This window comes from Coprinopsis cinerea, assembly GCF_000182895.1.
Source record: "Coprinopsis cinerea okayama7#130 chromosome 13 map unlocalized cont3.13, whole genome shotgun sequence".
NCBI lineage: Eukaryota > Fungi > Basidiomycota > Agaricomycetes > Agaricales > Psathyrellaceae > Coprinopsis > Coprinopsis cinerea.
Window position 1 is genome coordinate 702,106 of NW_003307532.1, and position 19,922 is coordinate 722,027.

General features: G+C 52.1%; 6 protein-coding genes across 6 annotated transcripts; 5 read left to right on the top strand and 1 right to left on the bottom strand.

Annotated features, from left to right (window-relative positions):
• Nucleotides 1-1,073: 1,073 nt before the first annotated feature.
• On the top strand, nt 1,074-5,013 carry CC1G_04758 (hypothetical protein). Its single transcript, XM_001838262.2, has 5 exons — nt 1,074-1,497; nt 1,547-2,419; nt 2,484-2,510; nt 2,574-4,195; nt 4,258-5,013. Exons 1-4 carry the CDS (start codon nt 1,117-1,119, stop codon nt 4,173-4,175), a joined length of 2,883 nt encoding a protein of 960 aa, XP_001838314.2. The 5' UTR covers nt 1,074-1,116; the 3' UTR covers nt 4,176-4,195; nt 4,258-5,013.
• A 3,283-nt stretch (nt 5,014-8,296) lies between these two features.
• On the top strand, nt 8,297-9,960 carry CC1G_04759 (integral membrane protein DUF6; the record flags this gene model as incomplete). The annotated part of the gene is made up of 12 exons (XM_001838263.2): nt 8,297-8,500; nt 8,554-8,571; nt 8,630-8,661; nt 8,718-8,795; nt 8,843-8,994; nt 9,047-9,164; nt 9,215-9,252; nt 9,302-9,392; nt 9,445-9,538; nt 9,589-9,654; nt 9,711-9,815; nt 9,871-9,960. 12 exons carry the CDS (start codon nt 8,297-8,299, stop codon nt 9,958-9,960), a joined length of 1,086 nt encoding a protein of 361 aa, XP_001838315.2.
• A 202-nt stretch (nt 9,961-10,162) lies between these two features.
• On the top strand, nt 10,163-11,315 carry CC1G_15792 (alpha/beta hydrolase domain-containing protein; the record flags this gene model as incomplete). Its single annotated transcript, XM_002910026.1, has 4 exons — nt 10,163-10,217; nt 10,273-10,370; nt 10,421-11,209; nt 11,262-11,315. The coding sequence occupies 4 exons, from the start codon at nt 10,163-10,165 to the stop codon at nt 11,313-11,315; spliced, it is 996 nt and encodes a 331-aa protein (XP_002910072.1).
• Nucleotides 11,316-11,844: 529 nt separating this feature from the next.
• Nucleotides 11,845-14,083, top strand: CC1G_15793 (hypothetical protein; the record flags this gene model as incomplete). Its single annotated transcript, XM_002910027.1, has 8 exons — nt 11,845-12,359; nt 12,418-12,452; nt 12,504-12,898; nt 12,947-13,022; nt 13,082-13,371; nt 13,431-13,545; nt 13,643-13,708; nt 13,767-14,083. 8 exons carry the CDS (start codon nt 11,845-11,847, stop codon nt 14,081-14,083), a joined length of 1,809 nt encoding a protein of 602 aa, XP_002910073.1.
• Nucleotides 14,084-14,437: 354 nt separating this feature from the next.
• On the top strand, nt 14,438-15,963 carry CC1G_04761 (hypothetical protein; the record flags this gene model as incomplete). The annotated part of the gene is made up of 2 exons (XM_001838265.1): nt 14,438-14,915; nt 14,999-15,963. The coding sequence occupies 2 exons, from the start codon at nt 14,438-14,440 to the stop codon at nt 15,961-15,963; spliced, it is 1,443 nt and encodes a 480-aa protein (XP_001838317.1).
• A 336-nt stretch (nt 15,964-16,299) lies between these two features.
• On the bottom strand, nt 16,300-18,617 carry CC1G_04762 (hypothetical protein; the record flags this gene model as incomplete). The annotated part of the gene is made up of 13 exons (XM_001838266.2): nt 18,544-18,617; nt 18,379-18,491; nt 18,230-18,326; nt 18,132-18,174; nt 18,025-18,071; nt 17,744-17,968; nt 17,563-17,692; nt 17,469-17,509; nt 17,164-17,407; nt 17,088-17,109; nt 16,897-17,028; nt 16,651-16,838; nt 16,300-16,577 (listed from the first exon to the last, which is right to left on the bottom strand). The coding sequence occupies exons 1-13, from the start codon at nt 18,565-18,567 to the stop codon at nt 16,300-16,302; spliced, it is 1,584 nt and encodes a 527-aa protein (XP_001838318.2). The 5' UTR covers nt 18,568-18,617.
• Between the last annotated feature and the right edge of the window lie 1,305 nt (nt 18,618-19,922).

The window sequence follows — 19,922 nt, forward strand, 5'->3', positions numbered from 1 at the left end:
TGGCAGGTAAAGTTCATGATCAGCGACGCCTTTGGAAGGGTGTAGTGTATGATCAGTTCCTTCGAAGGACTGCTGCTGTTCGTGGTATTCATAGCGAGGAAAGGATCATTCAAAACCACGAGGTGATTAGGTTTGGATAGACTATTGACGGAAGGGGAATTCGTTCACAGAAGGGGCAGACTGTTCACAGAAGCGATGGGCAGAGAAGGGATAGAGAGTTCAGGTCGATGGTGAACGCGTGGGTTGCTGGTATGTAGTGTCAATGGATTTTCGTAAGTGTATAGGGAAAGGCTTTGGAGATTGGGTGATGATCGGGGGATGGGGTTGGGGAGGTACGACATTGGGTATGTACGTGTGGCTAGGGATCCTGGCCGGGTGCTGACCCTACTTAATTACAATTGAGAACAAGGACGCGGCGATGTCATGGATGGATCGTTGTGGGTGTAGGGACTATTAACTCGATGGACAGCCCGCAAAGATAAGGGTTAAGTGCAAAGTAAGGTACCATCGAGGGGACTAGAGTTTCGCGTGCGCCCGCCGGCATAGCATGAGCGGGGTGGCTGATATCGATGAAACGTCAGAAGACAAAGCTATTCATAGCTCTGGGTCGAGGAGGGGCGGACTAAGTTCGGTTCCCCAGTGGTTTTGGTCGTGTACCAGCAGGGACATGTTGTCAAAGTACGTGTACGAGAATTCAGATCGAGGAGAGAACAGAACCACCCAAAGTGGTGATGTCGGCGACCCAAAGTGAACACGAGGCAGGAAGGCTAAGAGACTGGGCAGCCGGTGCTGACCAAGGCAGGAGGTGGATTTAGAGTCCGACGCAGGGGAGGGGCGTTGTGTGGGCGGAGGGGCTTGTCGGTTCTCGGTGGCAGGAGAGTTGCGGTGTGCTCGGAGGACACAAGGATTGGATTGGACGGCAGATGGATGAGGACTGGGAAGCTGTGCCAGGCGCGGTGCGCAGATAGAGCGGGAGTAGGGATGAATAAGGTCCGTGAAAAATAAATAAATAAATAAATAATTGATAAGGTTGTGGAGGTGTGGATATTCTCAGGGAAGTAACAGGTCTCCCTCTTGCCATTAGTTGATTCTACTTTATAACTCGACTAGTTAGAAATGGCTGAAACCCAGTCGACAACACAGCCAATCGCTCTTCCGACTTCAGCATCACATTCGTTGTCCTCGTCTTCGTCCAATCCTCAAGACTTTAGCATGGACGTTGGTTCATTCACCGGCTCGTCGTCGGGGCCCTTCAACCCGGCCTCATACACAAGACATTTCATCGGTTCTCCCATCTCCTGGCGAGCGGGTTCCTATGGAATGTCCATGATGGCCACTTCGACTGGCAACCCTTCTTCATGGTCCTCAAGATTCCCCGTCGGTTCCCCAACCCACCAGCTTCTCAGCTCATGGGAAGCAGGTAAAACACCTTCTTCCCTCGACGCAGACCGCTCCATCCTCAATGCCCTCAACGTTTTCGACCGTGAAGGCGAGCTTGTAAGTAGTGCCACAGTCTCCGATGACCCTCGCTTACCCTTATCGCCAGTGCCGGAATTACACCTGCTGTGGCCTCCACCTTAGCGACCTCCATGCGCTCCTGGAGCACTTTGAGGAAGTCCACATCGTCGTCGTCGACCCAAACAACGCACAGTCGCAGGCCCATATCCAGGTGCCCTTCAACCCACAGGTCAACGAGCTCTCGCCTCAGCAGCAGATGCAGCAACGGACCTCGGGCAACCCTTCAGCCGCCGCGGCGCGCAACGCCTCTGCAGCAGCCCAGTTCCAGCAGCACCTCAACTCTCTCGCCAACACCGCCATGCAGCAGAACCAGCAGTTCTCACAGTTCCAGAATCACCAGCCACCCCCACCGACACCCTTCGACCCAGACGACATGGAACTCGAACTCGATCTAGACAACGGCGTCCCCCCACCAACATCATCGCTCCCACCATCGGTGCCACCGTCCTCAGCTGCAAGCACCGCAACCTCGTACTCGCACTTTGCGTCGAGCTCCCGGTCGTCGCCATCCAGTGGCGCGCCCTCCCCACCTGATACTCCCATCACCACCCCGTTGTCCGCCTACCCATCTCCACATGCTTTCGTTCCTAATCACCTGCCGAATGGTAACCCGAATGGCATTCTCTCACCCTACATTTCTCAACCATCGTCGCCTCTATCAGGGACAGCAGCGAGCACCAGGCAGAATTCACCCACCGGCTTCGGTGGCAATGCCCAACACGGTACCATCCGACCAAACCTCAATCTCAACCTCAGTTATCCACGCTCTCAGCTTAGCAATTCGAACGTACTTGCCCATCCCGAAGACGCATTCAACACGTATGCTCGTTTCGCTTCTGATTACTCTAGCTGCTTGCCTGGCGCCCAGTTTAATGGTGCGAGTAGGGATGAGTGGGAACGGGTGAGTCTACTTTCCTTCCAAACGCTATCCAACGCGGTTTTTCTTATCTGTTGTCGTCTAATAGGTTCATCAGCAGCAACAAAACCCTCAGGTACCTCAAAACAACTTTTCGCCCCAACAGCGTTTTGTTGACCAACAACAATATCAACGACAGGACCAACAGGTCGAGGGACAACAGCAGAGCGGAGACCAACCGCAAATGTCTTGCCTCCCTCCTGCACTCTTGTTTGCCCCTAGTGGCACTTGTACTCCGGCCAGCACGCCCGGTAGTCGTGTTGGGAGTCCAAGTCCCGGCCAGCAACAGCAACAACAAGGTAGCAATAGGTCGCCCCCTGTGTCAGGTGCTCCGGCCTTGGTCAAGTCCAATACTGCTCCCGCTACACCCACCGGCGCGACTTCGGCGAACGGTCGACAGCAGATGGCCAACGGTACCTCCACCACCACGCATCACAATACATCCTCCCATCACTCGACTTCATCAACTTCTCTACGACCCGCCGCGTCGCTGCTGTTGTCCAAGCCGTTCCGATGCCCGAAGCCGAATTGCAACAAGTCGTATAAGCAGGCGAATGGGTTGAAGTACCACATGACCCATGGAAGCTGCAACTTTGCGCCGCCAAAGGATCTGGAGCATGTCAAGGATCTGTTGGAGAGGAAGAGGAGGGAGAGGGAGGCGAAGGGTGCACCTGTGAACCGCCCCAACGGTGGTGCCAATGACGGGACGATTGGTGGACTCCCTTCGACGCTCGACACCCAGCTCCTCAGCACCTACTACGATCTCAACCTGTCGTCGATGAACATCACTGAGACGGAGTTGAGGGAGGTGGAGCGGGAGGCTGAGAAGCGACTGCGGCCGTTTGCGTGTGGCGTTGGCGATTGCCAACGCCGGTACAAGAACATGAACGGCTTGCGGTATCACTACCAGCATTCGGGCGATCATGGCGCTGTCGGTCTCGCCCTGCTCGCGAGCGGGCAGCACGAGTGCTTGCAGAACGGCACCCATGGACGCAAGAACCACCATCACCATTCCAGCTCGTCGAGTTCCACCACGCATTCGTCCTCTGCCGCGACGACGACGAATCAGGAGGATGAGCGTGAAGGAAGGAAGAGGCATTTGTTCAAGAACCATTCGGCGAGCGTGCCTGTTAGTCGGGCGGGCAGTCGGAGCCGGACGGGTACCCCTATCCCTGTGAGCGTCCCCGTAACGACCGTGAACAGTGCCAACACGAGTCCCAAGTCGGGTGTTATGCCTATGAACGCCGGTTCGACCACGTCGACGCCAGCGCCCCATACGAGCACGTTGACGACTCCGATCCAGGTTGTGCAGGTTCAGCAGGTGAATGGTGTGGGGATCAACACTGGGCTGCCGCCGAATTCCGGGACTGGGGCGACGACGACGAGTAGTACGAGCTCGAGTTCGTTGAGCCAGGCGTTGGGCAATACGCAGCCTCTTTCGAGGAGTGGGAGTCAGCCTGGTTCGCAGAGCACGTCTCCGTCTTTGGGGAGTGCTTCGACTGCTGGAGTGGGAGGACAACAACAGCAGCAGCAGCAGCAATACACGCAACAGCAACAACAACAGATTGCGGCTGCTGCGTATCAGCAGTATGCCGCGCAGATGCAGAGGCAGTATCAGGCTGCTATTCAGGCTGCTCAGCAGCAGCAGCAGCAGGGGCAACACGGACAGCAGCACCAGCATGGCCAGCAGGGGATGTACGATGCGCAAGGGCAGCAGTATGCTTCTATGGATATGTCGTAGAGGAGGGAGATTAGAGATAGGTGTGTGTTTTGTTTTCTCGGTTGGGGGCTGTTGGGATGTGTGGCTGACGTGTGATTATTAGATTTTCCCCTCCGTCTTTGGTTTTGAACCTCGAAAGCATACTCGACGCCGACGACCAGTCGACGACATCCGATGCACATCGGCCCAACCAAAAGTATTCAGACTACTACTAGTTCCTGGTTATATGTTTTTTTGATCCCGAAAAAAGAAATCGTACTTGTATACACGGCGGCGCTACGAATGTTTTTTTTAGTTCGTGGAGTTTGCTTTTAAAGCCTCTTTTTTCTTCTTCTTTGCTTTTTGTAGATTATACTCAGTTATCTGGTCTCCTTCCTCTCTTCCTCGGTTCGGTATCGTTTCGACAGTCTACTTAGTACTGCCTCTGGTTTTTAAAACTTTGGCTTCTCCCCCTGTTACGCGACCTCGACTCCATTCGCTACTCCCTTTTTCACTACTATGGGGGCTTGACTTGACCTCCTCGACATCTTATGCTATTCTGTTTTTATTCTTTGTTCTTTATGTCTTCCGAGCTTCTTTTCCTATTCCTTTTCCCTTTTTACCTCTTCTATCGCCTTGCTTCCTCCCCCCTTGCTTCTCGTCGACCCACTCACGCTTGTTAAATCTTTAAATCTACCAAACACACGTTCAGGCGGCGCATGTGACATTTGTGCGTTGGTTGGATGTGATAGTTGCGTTTTTTTGCGAAAGTATTTGTACTACCAGTTTTTGTCGTTAATTTCTTTTTTGTGTAACCCTTTCTCCCTCCCTCTTGTCCTCCTTTTTCCGCGTCCCTTCCTCGATCCTCAATCGTCCCTTTCCTCGTTCCAGCTGTGGATTAGCACCTCGTCTCCATGAAGTCGAGCCACAGGGTAGTGCTAGTCCAGGGCTGGTTTACCAACTCCTTTATCTCTCCACCTCACGTCTCCTGATGCCCCATCCGATGCCCCACTCGTCATCTTTTTCTCTCTCTCACTGTTTCTTGTACGTCTTACCTACCTACTACAGTTGACACGAAAATGTAAAAGTATCTCTTGTGATCATTCATGCCCCATCCAACTCCACTTTTTTTGTTCATGATTCAGATGCGTTGTTTAGTAGTTTATGAGTATGATAATTCAAGTCTTAATGTTGTGCTTTTCGGGGGGTTTTGTGGGTGGAAGATTGGAGTTCCGAGGAGACCTTGGGTTGCGGTGAGGGTGAGTGTTTCGGGTGCGTATAGTGCGAAGATCTGCGCGGAGTGCCCTGAGAATGCGATGACTGCCATCTCTCCGCCTCTCCACGCGTGGGCGGTTATCTGGATGACCGAGCCGGGAGGCTGTCCACTGTCCAGAGTCCAGGCAGACACCTTTATGATCCATATTACGCTTGGGGGAGCGGATCCAGGTGTCGGGAAGGTCGTCCCTCCGATGATCGTTTGTGTGCTCCGTGAGTAAGTATCACTAAGTACACACTGACATTGTTCAGTGTTTCATGATTGTTTGTGGGGATCATCGCGAAGCAGCTGAAGCTGAAGCTGTGGGTGCCTTGTCAATGTCAATGTCAGTGCTCGCTGTTGATTGGTGTCAAGTTTGGGTTGGGTTTGCTGTGCAACGTGTTGCGTTATTGTGTTGGGGTGTTCGAAGTTGTTGGGTAGTTTTTGAGTTGATTGGGTGGAGAACTTTGGATCGCGTGGTATGGCGTGGCAGATGCGGAAGAGAGAGGGATAGAAGAAGATGCTTGTCGTGTCGCGTTGCTTTGGGGGATTCTCGATCGTTTGATCTAGAGTTGGTTACTGTCTTCCTTTAATTAGCGGGTCCGTGTGGTCTGTATCAGCCCGAGGGTATGTAGGTACAGTAATCTTAGGTGTGTCTCGTCGTGTCATCGGCATTGTAGTTTTGAAGCTAGAGAAGTAAGTCCTTTAAACGTCGCAAAAGACACATCGCATGGGCAAATTGATCGAAGGAGATCTCAGAGTCAGAGGTTCAGAATTCAGAGGTATGAGCGCTAGAATCTCAGTCGGAGTTGAACGTTGAACGTTGACTTGTAGGATCAGGGGTGACATTCGGAGTGGAAGGCGGCGGCCGGGGGCCAGACTCTGAACACCCAGGCTCGAGACAGCGACAGAGTCGAGAGTTCAAAAGTAGCTACATAACGGGAACTGGGAGGGAATGTAGAATGTATTGTATGTATGTTCGGGGATGGGAGAGGGCCTCGACCCTCCACAAGCCAATCGTCGTCATTGTGTTCGTCATTCATGGTCGTCAGCGCTTGTTCGTATAGGCCCGCCTGCACAGAAGTATTTACTGGATTGAGGCTAGGTCTCGCCTCCACGCTGTACGCCTGTGTCGTCGCCATTGGACTGGAATGGCGATCGTCGTTTCCGGGCTACACTTAGCGCTCGCGAAGGAGATTCTGAGCGAGGACAGGGATGGTACGACGCGTCAGACACAGAGCTATTGTGAACCCTGCAAGAGCCAAAGCTGAAGTCCTGCACTCCACATGGCCTTTGGAGTGGAAGGGGCCTCATCGTGAAGCCGAAATAATGATAGATTGGGCGCAGAAGTCGAGGTAGGAAGCCGAGAATAACTAGCCCAAAGTAAGTCACCTGGAGTAACAGCCCTGGGTGTCGAATGCCCAAAGAAGGGAATTTCGATGAATTGTGATAGTGTGAAGAGGTGAGATGGAGATTCGGGATCTGATGCGAGCCTGATGTAGAGGATTGGTGACAGGTCTTCTTCGACACAAGAGCTTGGATTCGAAGTTGAGCCTCGATGTTTGGGATGCAGATGGGATGTGGGAGAGTACATAGCGCACCTCCTTGGTCCTAGAGACTCCCTTCCTGAGGGTGTCAATGGTGAGCTGGACGCTTGCGAGGCTAGGCCCTTTCGTTATAGAGTTTTCCGGATAAAGGCCTCCTTGTTCTTTGAACGACGGCCCACGAGGCCAATTCAACGCACGCAGTCAGGAACGCGCTGACGTCTAAGTAGCTTGATCTCCTTGCCACCGGGACTGGGGGCTGCGACAGATTGTATTGGTGGACTACAACCCACGGTATTCCGGGCTGATCAACGGGGGTGGAAGCCGTGGAACTAGCACAAGATCAGGGCGTGTACTCTCGCACCTCGTATTGTATTGGTCTTGATTGTTGAATGGACAGGAATACGCACTGCTTGGGTCTCTGTTCCGAGCTTGCAGGATCGCCCGAGGCGAGGGTGCATAGATGCGCAGTGGATAGCCGTGCGTGGTGACGCGATAGTTAGTTAATGGTCACCCCATTCGGCCGAATTGACGTCGATCAGTGGAGGAAGAGGGGGGATTGCGTATACTCTGTTTGGGACTTAGCTGATGAGTTTGATAAGTATTTTGGTAAGTCTGTGGTGATGAGGATGGAAAGGATAACTTGTGTAAGCGTACCTTCGTCGTACAGAGTGTGTTTAAGCACTTCCGTGGCTGACTGCCCAGGTCCTGGAATTGGTGTCTCTCGCACAGTGGGCAACGAGGTACCCACGGAATATCCGAGGAGAATGATTCCTTCATAATACGTTGCAAAGGACGGTAACAGTTAGCTAACCTTTCGTGTACGAGAGGTCGGATGGATCGGGACGAGGGGCGAGGTTTGTTCTTCGTTGTCCGAGTCGAGCGCTCCACTGTGCTGCGAGGTAAGTAGCAAGCCGCTCCTCGTAACCCTTGTTTCAGAATGTTGTATGACAGAAGTTGCCGCAAGAATAGGACCTCGGTTCCACAACCTCTTTCACCAGCACGCCTCGTGTCAACGGCGACCAAAACGCTTGGCCCAGAAAGGCCAGTCTTTCCCTACCTGACGAAGAGGTTTGTCCCCATCGTAGGAGGATGTTACCATAACATAGCGTTCTTCCGCCGTCGATGATGAAGGAGGAAGACGAAAGCACAACCATCGATGACCGGCCAAAGACGAGACTTGCCGAACTCCGAGTCGGCGACGAGGTGCGGACCTTCAAATTGTGGCCGAAACCTTGGCACAGTTCGGCAAGCCCGAGATTTCCCTGTTCCTCGCCGTCCACCACGATCCACCGCTACCGTGCGCGTTCTCGACGTCTCTCAGGCTCCTCTCGCCTCTTAGAGCGCGCAAACTCTAAAGGAAAATGTCAAGAAACCGGGATTATGGCTCGGTTGCAGATTTACCAGGGTTCAATGAGCGCGACGAACGATCACCGGGAGCTCTGAAGACTTTCGTGTCGAATAATGTCGGGTTGCTGTTGGTTGCTGCTTCGGAGCTGTTCTTTGCGTGTATGCATTTGGCAGTGAAGATTCTGAACAGTATCGACCCGCCGGTTTCGACGTTTGAGGTGAAGGAATCGTTACGAGGCTGCATCTCCATCCTTTGCTAATGGATTTGCAGCTCATTTTTGTTCGGATGGTGTGTGTGTCTGATACGTGTTTGGACGTCGAGGGTGTCTGAAGAGTTTTGCTTATAGGTTATCACATATGTCTTTAGTGTGGCATATATGTGAGTTCACGTTTTGGAACTCTCACCCGTTTCTGGATTGACTGTTGTGCGTTCAGGGTTTGGACGGGGGTTTCTAACCCTGTCTTGGGCCCACCTGGAGTACGGTGGCTTCTTTTCTGCAGGGGTATTGGCGGGTGCGTTCCTCTTCACACGACGAATCTCTCTTGTTGACGTTTTGCAGTTCGATTGGCCTCTATGGAATCTACTATTCCCTGCAATACCTCTCCTTGTCAGACGCAACCGTCCTGACCTTCTTGTCACCTATGTGTACAGCTATTGCTGGAGCTATGTTCTTGGGGGAGCATCTACGAGTCTCACAACTCGTCGCTGGAGGTGCGTTCTTCCGTTCTCTCATCTGGGTTGGAGACTAAAGCCTTATTTCCAGTGTTCAGTTTGGGCGGTGTGGTACTCATTGCTCGTCCACCTTGGCTGTTTGGAGACTCGTCCCAGCACAATGTGGGAGATGAGGATGTGACCCCTGCTCAGCGGTTAACAGCGGTTGGGTGAGTCGATTGACTGTGTAGCGCGCTGGTTTTCTGACCGCGCGCCCTAGTGTTGCTCTAATTGGTGTTCTCGGTGCAACCTTAGCCTGTAAGGAAACTCTCGCTTCCGAGAAGTTATGGTATTGACAGATCCTCAGTCACTAGTTTGAGGGCTATCGGTAAACGAGCACATACTATGCATTCGATGGTCTCCTTTGCTGGGCAGTCCATCATTTTCTCTGGCGTAGCGTCCGTCCAACCAAGCCTTCCTTCTTCCGAGTTCTATCTCACCATCCTCTAGTATGCTCGTTACTCGGACCGAATTCATCATCCCGGCGAAAACGAGCTGGCTGGCTATGCTATTGATGATTGGAGTATTCGGCTTCATTGCCCAGGTATGACGTCTCCTTTGGTGTTATTGGAAAAGAGCTAAACTGCGGTCTAGATCCTGCTGACGATGGGTTTGCAACGGGAAACCGCTGGAAGAGGGACTATGGCTGTCTATACACAGGTAAATATGTTAGATGGCTTCTCTAGATCTTCAGCGAGATGTTTACGCGTTTTCAGATTGTATTCGCGACGATCCTCCAGCGCATCTTCCTCAAAACGACGCCGCCCTTGTTATCTATTGTCGGAACGGTCATCATTGTGGTCTCGGCATTGTACACCGCAGTGAGTTGCTGTCTACCTAGGATGGAATATCAATATCCTAATACCCTTTTTGCAGCTTAGCAAAGTAAAAGATAAGGAGGTGCCCCTGGTTTCGGAAACCGACGAAGAACGGGGACTGCTCGACGATCCCGAGGAGAACCGGTAGATATAGAGGTTGATCTACAGTCGCATTTCGGCATGTAATGCTCCATCTACTGCTTAATTTTGATTAGGCTTCTGAGAACACCTTGGACTCGGTTAAACCAATGAGCACGGATGCGACATTTGTTGACTAATCCACGCAGCAGGGTATTCGTTATCTCTTGTATCTGATCTTTATCTCTTTCCCTCAAGTAGATTGCGCCTCGATGGATGAACTGGCGAAGATTCGGGGTCGGGATATTCCCGATGTTATGGAGGCATGTGAGTTGCATCGGGGTTTCGTTTGGCTTTTGTGCTTCCTAATTGAGCTTATTAGCCATAGAGATCTTGGCGCCTCTCCTCACTGCGAATAAGGCCCATATCCAGGAAATCCCGTTCAAGACGTTCAAGTATGGGCCCACTGACCGGCATCAGGTTCGTCTCTTCCTACCCTGGAATGAGCAGCTTATCGATTGCCTGTACAGCTGGATATCTACTACCCTTTAGAACAGGATAGGCGGGAGAAGTCGCCTGTTCTGTTCTTTGTGTATGGAGGGAGCTTTGTCACTGGCGCGAGGAACCTGTCGCCTAGTTTCGGGCTCGTGTACGCCTGTGTAGGCTCGTTCTTCGCCAGACGAGGGATCCCTACTGTCATCGCGGATTACAGGCTCGCGCCAGAGTTCAAGTATCCCAAACCGGTAGAGGATGTTCGCGATGCGATAGAGTGGGTCATTAAGAACCCCGAGGCACTGGCATCTCCCGGAAGCCCATCTCCAGACCTAGAGAACATCGTTGTGATGGGCCATTCGGCTGGAGCAACGCACGCAGCGACGCTTCTGTTCAATACTTCAGTTGTCCCGTTGGACTCACCCTTGCGTTCTCGAATCACCGGTCTAATCCTCTTCGCGGGCGGATACGACGTCTCGGCTGCTGTACCTGGTACACCCCGTGCCTCTGCGATCGAGAAGTACTGGTCCACCCTCGACGAAGCTAAAGCCAATGATGCGTTATCCTTGTTCAACCGGTTCCCTGACTCCGAGCTGGGTTCGTTGCCGGAGATTTTGATGGTGCAGGCGGAGGAGGAGCCGGATTATATGGATGACGCGGGGAGGAAGATGCGGGAGGCTGTTGGGAGGAGGTTGGGCAGGCCGCAGAGGATGGTGGTGGGGAAGGGGCATAATCATATTAGTGTGAATTGGGTGCTTGGGATTGGGCAGGGTGAAGAGTGGGCGGAGGAGGTTAAGGAGTGGGTTTTGGAGAGGCCTGGGGAGAGGGTTTGTAGTATTTGATTCAGTTCTAGTGGAATTGAAATACATGGTTGTGCAGTGGGGAGCGGAAGAAGCGGAAGTGCGGAACGAGCGGGATTTACGTGCCGCTTGAACCCGAAGCTTCCTGGATTTCGTTGTGTTGACGACATAGGTTGACTTCCTACCACAACTATCCCCATACTCCCTGTTCTTGGACTGGTGTGCAGAGCGGCCTATTGAATAGCTGAACCTTTACTTCTAGCTGGCGGCGTTGTAGGAATTTATAGAACTGTGAGTCTGGTATGGTTCTCATCCCATCACTGGTCAACCTAAGCATGCCGGGAACGGACTATACAGCGGTTTAGCTTAGGCGAGATGGAGATCCCAGGCCGTGACGCTGGATAAGACGAGCTAGATTTGACTATGTAACTCAGCAGGCCTGTCGGGTCCGGCTCGCTTCTGACAAGGACCGTCTCGCTGACTCGCTTCGCCATCGAGACCTCTCTCAACGCTACCGAGGCGGTTATATTGCCAATGTCTGGGCATCCTCAAAGGGTTCAGTCCTGGCCCTGCCTCTCCACGCAATAGCGCGGCAAGCTACGGTGAACTTGCTTTCTGCTTTCTGCGCCTTGCACCTGTTGAGTTTGTTGACTACGCGATCGATGTATGAACAGATTGCCTTCCGCGCGAATCGAACTCAGAACCCGCCCGGCGCCAAGCCTACCGATGCGGTCCTCATGCCCACCAAGACTGGGGTTAGGGTCGGGGCTATTATATTGAGCACCAGCCCCGCTCGTCTCTCTCCCTCTTTTTCCATCCGCCACCAGGCGATGTCCGCCCTGCTCAGCTCGCTGTTGACGACAACATACACAATATTTAACGACACTACTGGGAAAGACGATGAAGTCAATATGTTGGCACCAAACGACACAGCAAAGCTCGCCGTTATGTTGGCCATCCTAGCCGCCTCCCTGGTCGCTGTTTCATTTCCAGCTATTAGCGGGTCAGGCCTCATTCGAACACCGGATCTTTTGTTTTTCATTGGAAAGCATTTGGGTACCGGTGTGATATTAGCGACGGCGTTCATACATCTGTTGCCTGATTCATTTTGTGCACTTTTGTCCGATGCTGTGAAGAAGGAGTATGGCGACGTTGGAAAGTGGACTGGGCTCATCATGTGTGTTTTTTGTCCGAGTAGGACTGGTGTATTACAACTGACATTGGATATTTCATAGATTGGCATCGCTGCTGGCGATATTCTTGGTTGAATGTAGGTTCGAGCGCTCTGATTACCCGAGTCCGCGCTAATCTTTCACTCAAGACATCTCCACCACATACGTCGATAGGTTACAGGCCAAACCTTCAGCACCTTCCACACCAGCAGAAACCCCTTCATTAGCGTCCACTCCTCTGCCTTTGGCCGTTTCAGGCTGCCCAACCCCAGTACTTGGACAAGACCCGACAGTGATCCTGCCTTTCCTCACCAATACCCCCAAAATCCTGCGGTTACATTCAAACGTGTGCGTCTGTCAGGCGGGCATTTGCCCTGGAGCCTGTGTCTGCGTACCTGCACCTCCCAAGACCCCTGAGCCAGTGCAAGAAGAGCGTCAGGAACGAACTGAAGACCATCACGAACCTCTCCATGATCACCGGCACCACCATCACCACCAAGAGGAGATACGCGTGGGGAGGCGGAGGCAGATTGTTGGAATTTTTGTGCGTTTGTCTACTCAAATGTGACCTCGTTACTGACCTTCATCTCAGGTCCTCCAAGTTGGCATAATGATCCACTCGTTAGTTATTGGCCTTACTCTCGCAGTCACGACAGGGGCGGACTTCAGTGAGTTTTGATGGCCAATCGTTATCGAGTTGTTACTGACCTATGATGTCATAATATAGCTTCGTTAACCACCGCTGTTCTATTCCATCAACTCTTCGAAGGACTTTCTCTGGGCATTCGAATTGCAGCACTCCCGCCCGCAAAACACAAGAAGGACAAGGCCCAAAACGACGAAGAAAACGCGCAGTCAATCGAGTCGATTCATTCAAGCGATGACACAGCAGTTTCGCCCATAGAGCTTGCCCCCACCCCGCAAGCCGAGGTCCCTGTTCCACTTCTCGCTGAGGGGTCTCCTTCCAGTAACGACTCGTCAGCACCACTTCTCTCCAAACGCCAAAGTCGAGACTCGGTTCGAATTTCTCCCAGGCGGCACCAGAGTCGACCAAGGCTGAGATTAGAATGGCTTAGTTGGGGATCCGTGAGGAATCTACTAGGAAGGAGGCATGCCGCTCACAAGCACGACCACCACCACCAGCATCATCACGCCTCCAATGGGTATGGTTCCACCTCAGCGTCAACCCAAGTGCACTCGCATGACCACCACCACGATCATCATCATCACAGGACATGGATATCCAGATTGAATCCCCTAAAAACCATTCTTTCCTTACTTTTCGCAGTGACGACGCCGGCAGGGATGGCAATCGGCATGGTGGTCCTCAAGAACCAGAAGTCCTCTGAGGAAGGTCCGCACATTTTCCACTCGCAATCTCAATCTCACTTGACTCATCTTTTCGTGTGCAGCTCCTCTGAAACTCATCCAGGGCTTGATGTCGGCTGTGTCGGCTGGGATGCTTATCTATGTGGCGACTGTAGAGATGATTGCTGGTGACTTTGTGTTTGGAGATGTCGAAGGTGGACATCACCATGGTCCTGGTCACCACCACCATCATCACCATCATCACGACCACCACCACCACGATGCGCATGGTCATGGCGAAGGACGAGGAGACGAGCCTGAAGATGAGCCCAGGCCAGCGAGCCTGGCGAAGAAGGCGTTGGCGGTCGTGAGTTTGTTGGCGGGGGTAACCGCGATGGTTCTTATTGGACTATCGGAGTGATTTTCTACAAGGACTCGGAATATCTCTTCGTCCTTTATCTGCCTCGTTCAATGGGTTTGGAAGTATTCATCAAGACTTTCATCAGCATGGACTCGCACATCTTCATTTTGCGCCCTTTCCTCCACGATCATCTAATCATCGCTTTCGCTATCCCATCCAGTCCCATCCTCATTCGCAAGTCGCATCTCTCGTATCTACGTGTACCATATCTGTGTATATTTTCCTAGCTATGCTGATTCTTGGGTAATCGTCCTCTTATTGTAATAATATCCATTTTGTCACAGGCTAAATGATTGACGCGTCAAACGCGCTTGTTTTTCCTCTTACCACCATCATCCCAGAAACATAAGTAAAATGGCCAAAGATCTCAGGGTGCTATCTGCTGCAGACGTCGACAGGATCTCCTCGTCGTTCTTACCGGAGGACTTGCAATGTCTAATGGCAGAAGTGTTCGTTTCGATCTCTCGCTCTAGGCTGGCTGCTACTTCTGACTCTTCTCGTGCTCGAACTCGGACTCGACCTGGGACTCAAACACCTCATCGGTTGAATATCGCTATGGAGAATCATACCGCTCTGTTTATGCCTGCCCGGTTCTGTCCCCCCTCCTCCCTGGGGGATCAGAAAGACAAGTTGCAGAGTGCGGGCTCCGATGAAACGACGAAGTCTTCAATTACCACGAGCATGAAGATCGTCTCGGTACCGGGATCCCAAGCTCCGAGAGAGGTAGCTGGTGCAGGTTTACCGGCTACCACTGTCATTCTTGACGAGCGGACGGGCTCGGTTAGGGCGATTGTGAACGCGAGGAAGTTGACTGCTTTGAGGAATGCGGCTGGTGCGTAGGGCAATCATCCCCTTCTTTTTCCCAAATTCCTCTTTGACTAACGATCATCATTTCGGTATGGAAATTTCGTGCAGGCTCGCTCCTCTCGTCTACGCTCCTCCTTTCGCAGAATCGAGGCAGGCTACCGAAGCACATCGTAGCCTTTGGAGCGGGGAACCAAATTGAAGCGCATCTGGAGCTTTACTTGCGTTTCTTCAACCCCCCTAATACACCCGAATGCGATGGGCAAAAAGGAGACGACGAGTCGGTCCCGGAAGGCAAGGGCGGAGTAGTGGAGAAATGCACGATCGTCAATCGCTCGGGGAACGATCGCGCGAAGGGGTTGATTGGGAGGTTGTCTTCCCAGTTTGAAAAGGTTGTGTTTGAGCTGGTGTGCTCGGCGGGAGACTCGGAGGAGGGTGTCGGCGGTAATGCTGAGGGTGCCACGGCGACAGCTTCGAAAGAATCTTCGTCCGAACGCGTCGAGCGAGCACTCCGCACCGCTGACCTCGTCATCTGCGCTACTTCGGCCAGGCAGCCGCTCTTCCGCTCTGAATGGGTACGGGATGGGACGCATATTGTTCTGGTGGGGAGTTATACCCCGGAGATGAAGGAGGTTGAAGGGAGGATGGTTGAGAGGGCTTTACAGAGGAAGAGCTGGACTGACCATGAGGCAGGGAAAGAGAAGAGTTACGAGGGTAGTCACTCTCCGGCTTCACTGCTAGTCGACTCGAGCGAGAGTTGTCTCGTTGAAGCTGGAGAGTTGATCGAGATGAGGGTTAAGCCGGAGGAGATGGTGGAGATTGGGGAGGTTGTACCGCGGTTACAGGATGGGAGGGGAGTCGATATGGATGCGTTGAGGGACTGGATCCGGAAGAGCATCCACCGGGCAGCTCGGACTCATGATCAGGGGGCACCTTCGGAGGGATGGGATGGTCCCATTACGGTTTTCAAGTCGGTTGGTGTGGGACTGCAGGACGTCGTAGTGGCACGAGCTGTGGTGGATCAGGCTGAGAGATTGGGAATGGGGACCGTTGTCCGGGATTATGATGCAGCCTGATACGTGTATGACTCTTACGTACCTATTGGCTGACTCTGAAACGATATCCAGAAGAGGAAGGTGTACAACCTAAATTAGAAGGACGTCAGGGTGGCGACTGGTCAAGGTTCCCCAACTGCGCGGAACAGTCATGAATAGGATCGACGAAAGGAACTCGCTCATTCGAAAGGTTAACAACGTTCATAATTCCAAAGTTACAAAACGTAAATAGAATACAGGTACAGTAAATATTACATGAGGAGTTCATAGTAGCGCACGGCAGGCGAAGACGGAATGAAGCATATACATGATAGATACTAAGTATACAGAACGTAAAAATGTCACTAAGACCGGCGTTCAGATTCGCACAAGACCCAGTTTTCCCTTCTCAAGGGTGGCGACGAATCCATTGACGGGATCGCTTTCAATCAGCTGAGGACCGCCAACATACATCGACGCCAACGCCTTGGAAGAGTTAATTCTGTTAATGACAGCTGCGGCATCTGCGTCATTGGGGTCGATCATCTCGTTTAGCTGCTCTGCGCTGAAGATTGGCGCTGCAATGGAAAGAAGTTCTGGTTGACATCTGGATGCCACTTCGTCGACGATGTCGTTGTCTGCGGCGGCAAAGACGTCTATGTGGTCGACAAAGTTCAATGTGGTCAGCATCATCGCAATACCGGAAGTGGAGCAGAGGTAGACACTTACGTTGGCAGAAGTCGAGGGTTTTTTGTAGTTCGTCGTCTGTGAGCTTCTTTCCTACGTCTGCCGTGCCTTGAATGACTGGTCTCAGCATGTCGAACGCCCTATCGAAGTTATCTTCGTCGACGTCGCTCATTACGTCGAGCGACTGAGCCCTGATTTGCTTGTATACACTCAAAACGACGATGAGGAAACTGGCGGCATTTGTATCAGACATCATGGATCTGAACGGCAACACGTCTGTCTACTCACCGTGTGTACGCTGTGGATGCCTTGATGTGGAAAAAGTCGGCTGCCATTTCCTCGCTGCATTGACCATTCATTGAAGCAGACACCGTAATTGCGGCAGTCAATCCGCTCAGGATCGCCAGATGCACCCCTGACCTATCGAAAATAGTCAGCCGGAGAGATATGGAAGAGGGGAGTTCTGAAACAGTGCTTACGAGAAGAAAGGATCGATGAACGCTGAGATTGCCTGGTGTGAGAACGACTTCAGATAGACTGAGGTAAGGGGCTCACCTCCAGCATCGCCAACAAGTCTGAAGTGATCGCCAGAGAAGCGATCGGGAGAATAGCTGTAGTCACTTGCAGAGCGTACCGGTTCGTCGGTCAAGGTTCCATTCCCGAGAAGATCTTTGACACCAGGCGCCAGTTCAAGCTGTTCGAGGTAGTGGTCCTTCAGAGTGAAGTTGGAGTTTTTGGCCCGCCCTTCAGCCTTCTTCTTGATGGAGATCTCTTGATCCATGACGACTCCGACAGACACCTGTTGGCGATTAAAGAAGTTGAGCGATTTGTTGGGCGTTGAGAAGGGTTTCTGAACTTGCCTTCCCAGTTAGTGGGATGAACCATGCCCATCCACTTTCATCTGCAAGGATAGTTGAGTACATCTATTCATCAAGAGACCATGGCTTCAAAGACCTTGAAGGGCTTCGAACCAGGGAGCGTTCTCCCGTCCCGTGCCAGGCTTGTACATCTTCAAGTCTCCGGACCAATACCCCCAACAAGCAAGGTTCTTCAACGAACTGTTCATGCGGCGGTTATGGAGATACTGAATGTGAAATTAATGCTAGGTCCCGTGGTTATTTCCGGAGATCCTCACCTTGGTCGACATAATCCCATTGCGTCCAGAGGCATCAATCAAGTAGTCAAAAGTAATTCTTCCATCGCCGGAAGGATGGGAGAGAGTAGCAGCACACGGGCGTGAAGTAGGCTTGCCATCTGCGTCACGTACGAACTCGATTGTATTGACCTTGTGTTGCTCAAGTACTGTGGCTCCAGACTCTGCAGCATGGCGAAGCAGGATTTCGTCGAACTCTGCCCGAGTCTAACCAGCAGATCAGAGAAACGCCGTTTAAGATGAGTAGGGTTGAGGTTACGTACCACATTCCATGATCCGTTGTTAGGGTCGTGTCGCAGAAAGTCAGTATCTAATCAATGGTATCAGTGGTAAGGCCAGTTAGATGACGCCTAACGCGACGAGCACCCACATCCTTCTCGTTTGCGGCCGTTAAGTTTGACTGCGGCCCCTGGCTACAATGAATTTCCGTCAACGCCTGACCCCGGAAGGAATGTCAATCGAACCGACCTTTACACAAAAGCCGTATTGCTTAACCTTCTCTTCGGCGCCGATATATCGCAGGAAGAGCTTCAAGGAGGGAAGCATGCTCTCGCCGATGTGGTATCTGCAAGGGCGTTTGGATAGAGGTCAAGACCCTGCGTGGCGATTCCTCTCACCGAGGAAATTTAGTGGCCTCGAGGAGCGTCACTTGGATGCCTTCTCGGGCTAGTACCGACGCAGTATATGCGCCGCCAGGGCCTCCACCAATGACGAGGACCTTGGTGTGAGCCTGTCTCGAAAGTTAGACCTTGACCAGGTGGGAAGATGGAAGTTGAGTTCACGAAATGTTTGAAGGCTTTGCCCATGACGGTAAGATCGAGAGAGGTGGTGGAAAGTTGAGAGGACGAGAGACGACGAGTGCAAACTCGGTTTATTTAAGCAGTCTTTAACCCCAGGAATATATACTGCGAGGCCTGGTATTGCTGTTCCCTATTGGGAGAGGCTGCGGCGCTTCCGAGCCACAAGGAGTGAATTTTGGTCCGGCTGGAAACGGACGTTCTAGCGTTGGAATGGAGCTCGTGGCAGAAAGGGACGTGTTCCCGGAGATTAACTATGACCTCAAATCGAGTTGTACATGCCGACGGATACGGCGCTTGGCTCCAAACATTATGTATCGGGGAATTCGAATGAACTTGGAGAGGTCTAACATGTCGCATGCTGGTCGTGACTGATGGTGCCTCACTGGTTCCAGTCTGAGGATCAGTCGCGTCCTGAGATAGAAAGTGACAGATGCTAGCGTTGTGGCTGGAGAGCCAAAGTCTCCGGTGAATATGTTACCAAATGCTTGGATGGGGTCAATGAATTCCCAGAAATAGTCAAGCGCCCTGAAGCTATTCTTGTTTCCGATGGCCACATTAGAAGAATGTAGAAAGGCCACTGCCCAGTTACGTACATAGAGTCAAGCTCAACGTGTTCCGATGAAACAAGGAGAGATCAGAGCAAGCCCCGAGTACCAAGTTTCAGGTGTTTTGGTTGGAGCGACGTCAGCCAGAGCATCAGATATTTCGTCCCAACGAGTACAGGACACGGGGTAACGCGGAGGTTGGGACCAAATAGGTTGTACGCCAGCGCCAGGGAGTGGATGCACCCACAGACCGGGTTAGCGAGCGCCAATACTGGGATCTGAGAGGTTCGAGGGCAGTACTCCTCCAGCAGTGTTTGAAATGAGGGTCGACGTGAGAGTGCAATATGAATAGGAATGTCGCAAGCATGGATCGTAGGAGAAACGGTGATGCTGAGGTCAATAACACAGAAGTAAGGTTAGAATGCTAACCATATCCAGCAACTTGAAGCTGCTCAGTTGAGCAGGTTTGGGTCGCCGAGCAAAGGAACATGTGTGTGTATTGGAAGACACGGTACGTCCAGAACTTGACATCCCTCTTCATTTGTTAGAATCGAGTGATTGGAATGATGGAAGGTGTTCATATCCCGTACGATGCATGAGAGAGGCGAGAGTGGTCGTCGTTGACAATGACAGTGCAGACGAAACCAGCCCAGCGTCGGAGAGATTTCGGGGTTATTGGCCTGTGGGAAAGAGGAGTTCATTCAAGGAGAACTAACCCCTATTGCATTCATCTATGTAATTGTCGAGTACAAGACAATCAATAAAAATCGCTCTGATACAGAGAATACGAAGTCGGGAATAGATCCCATTAGTAGG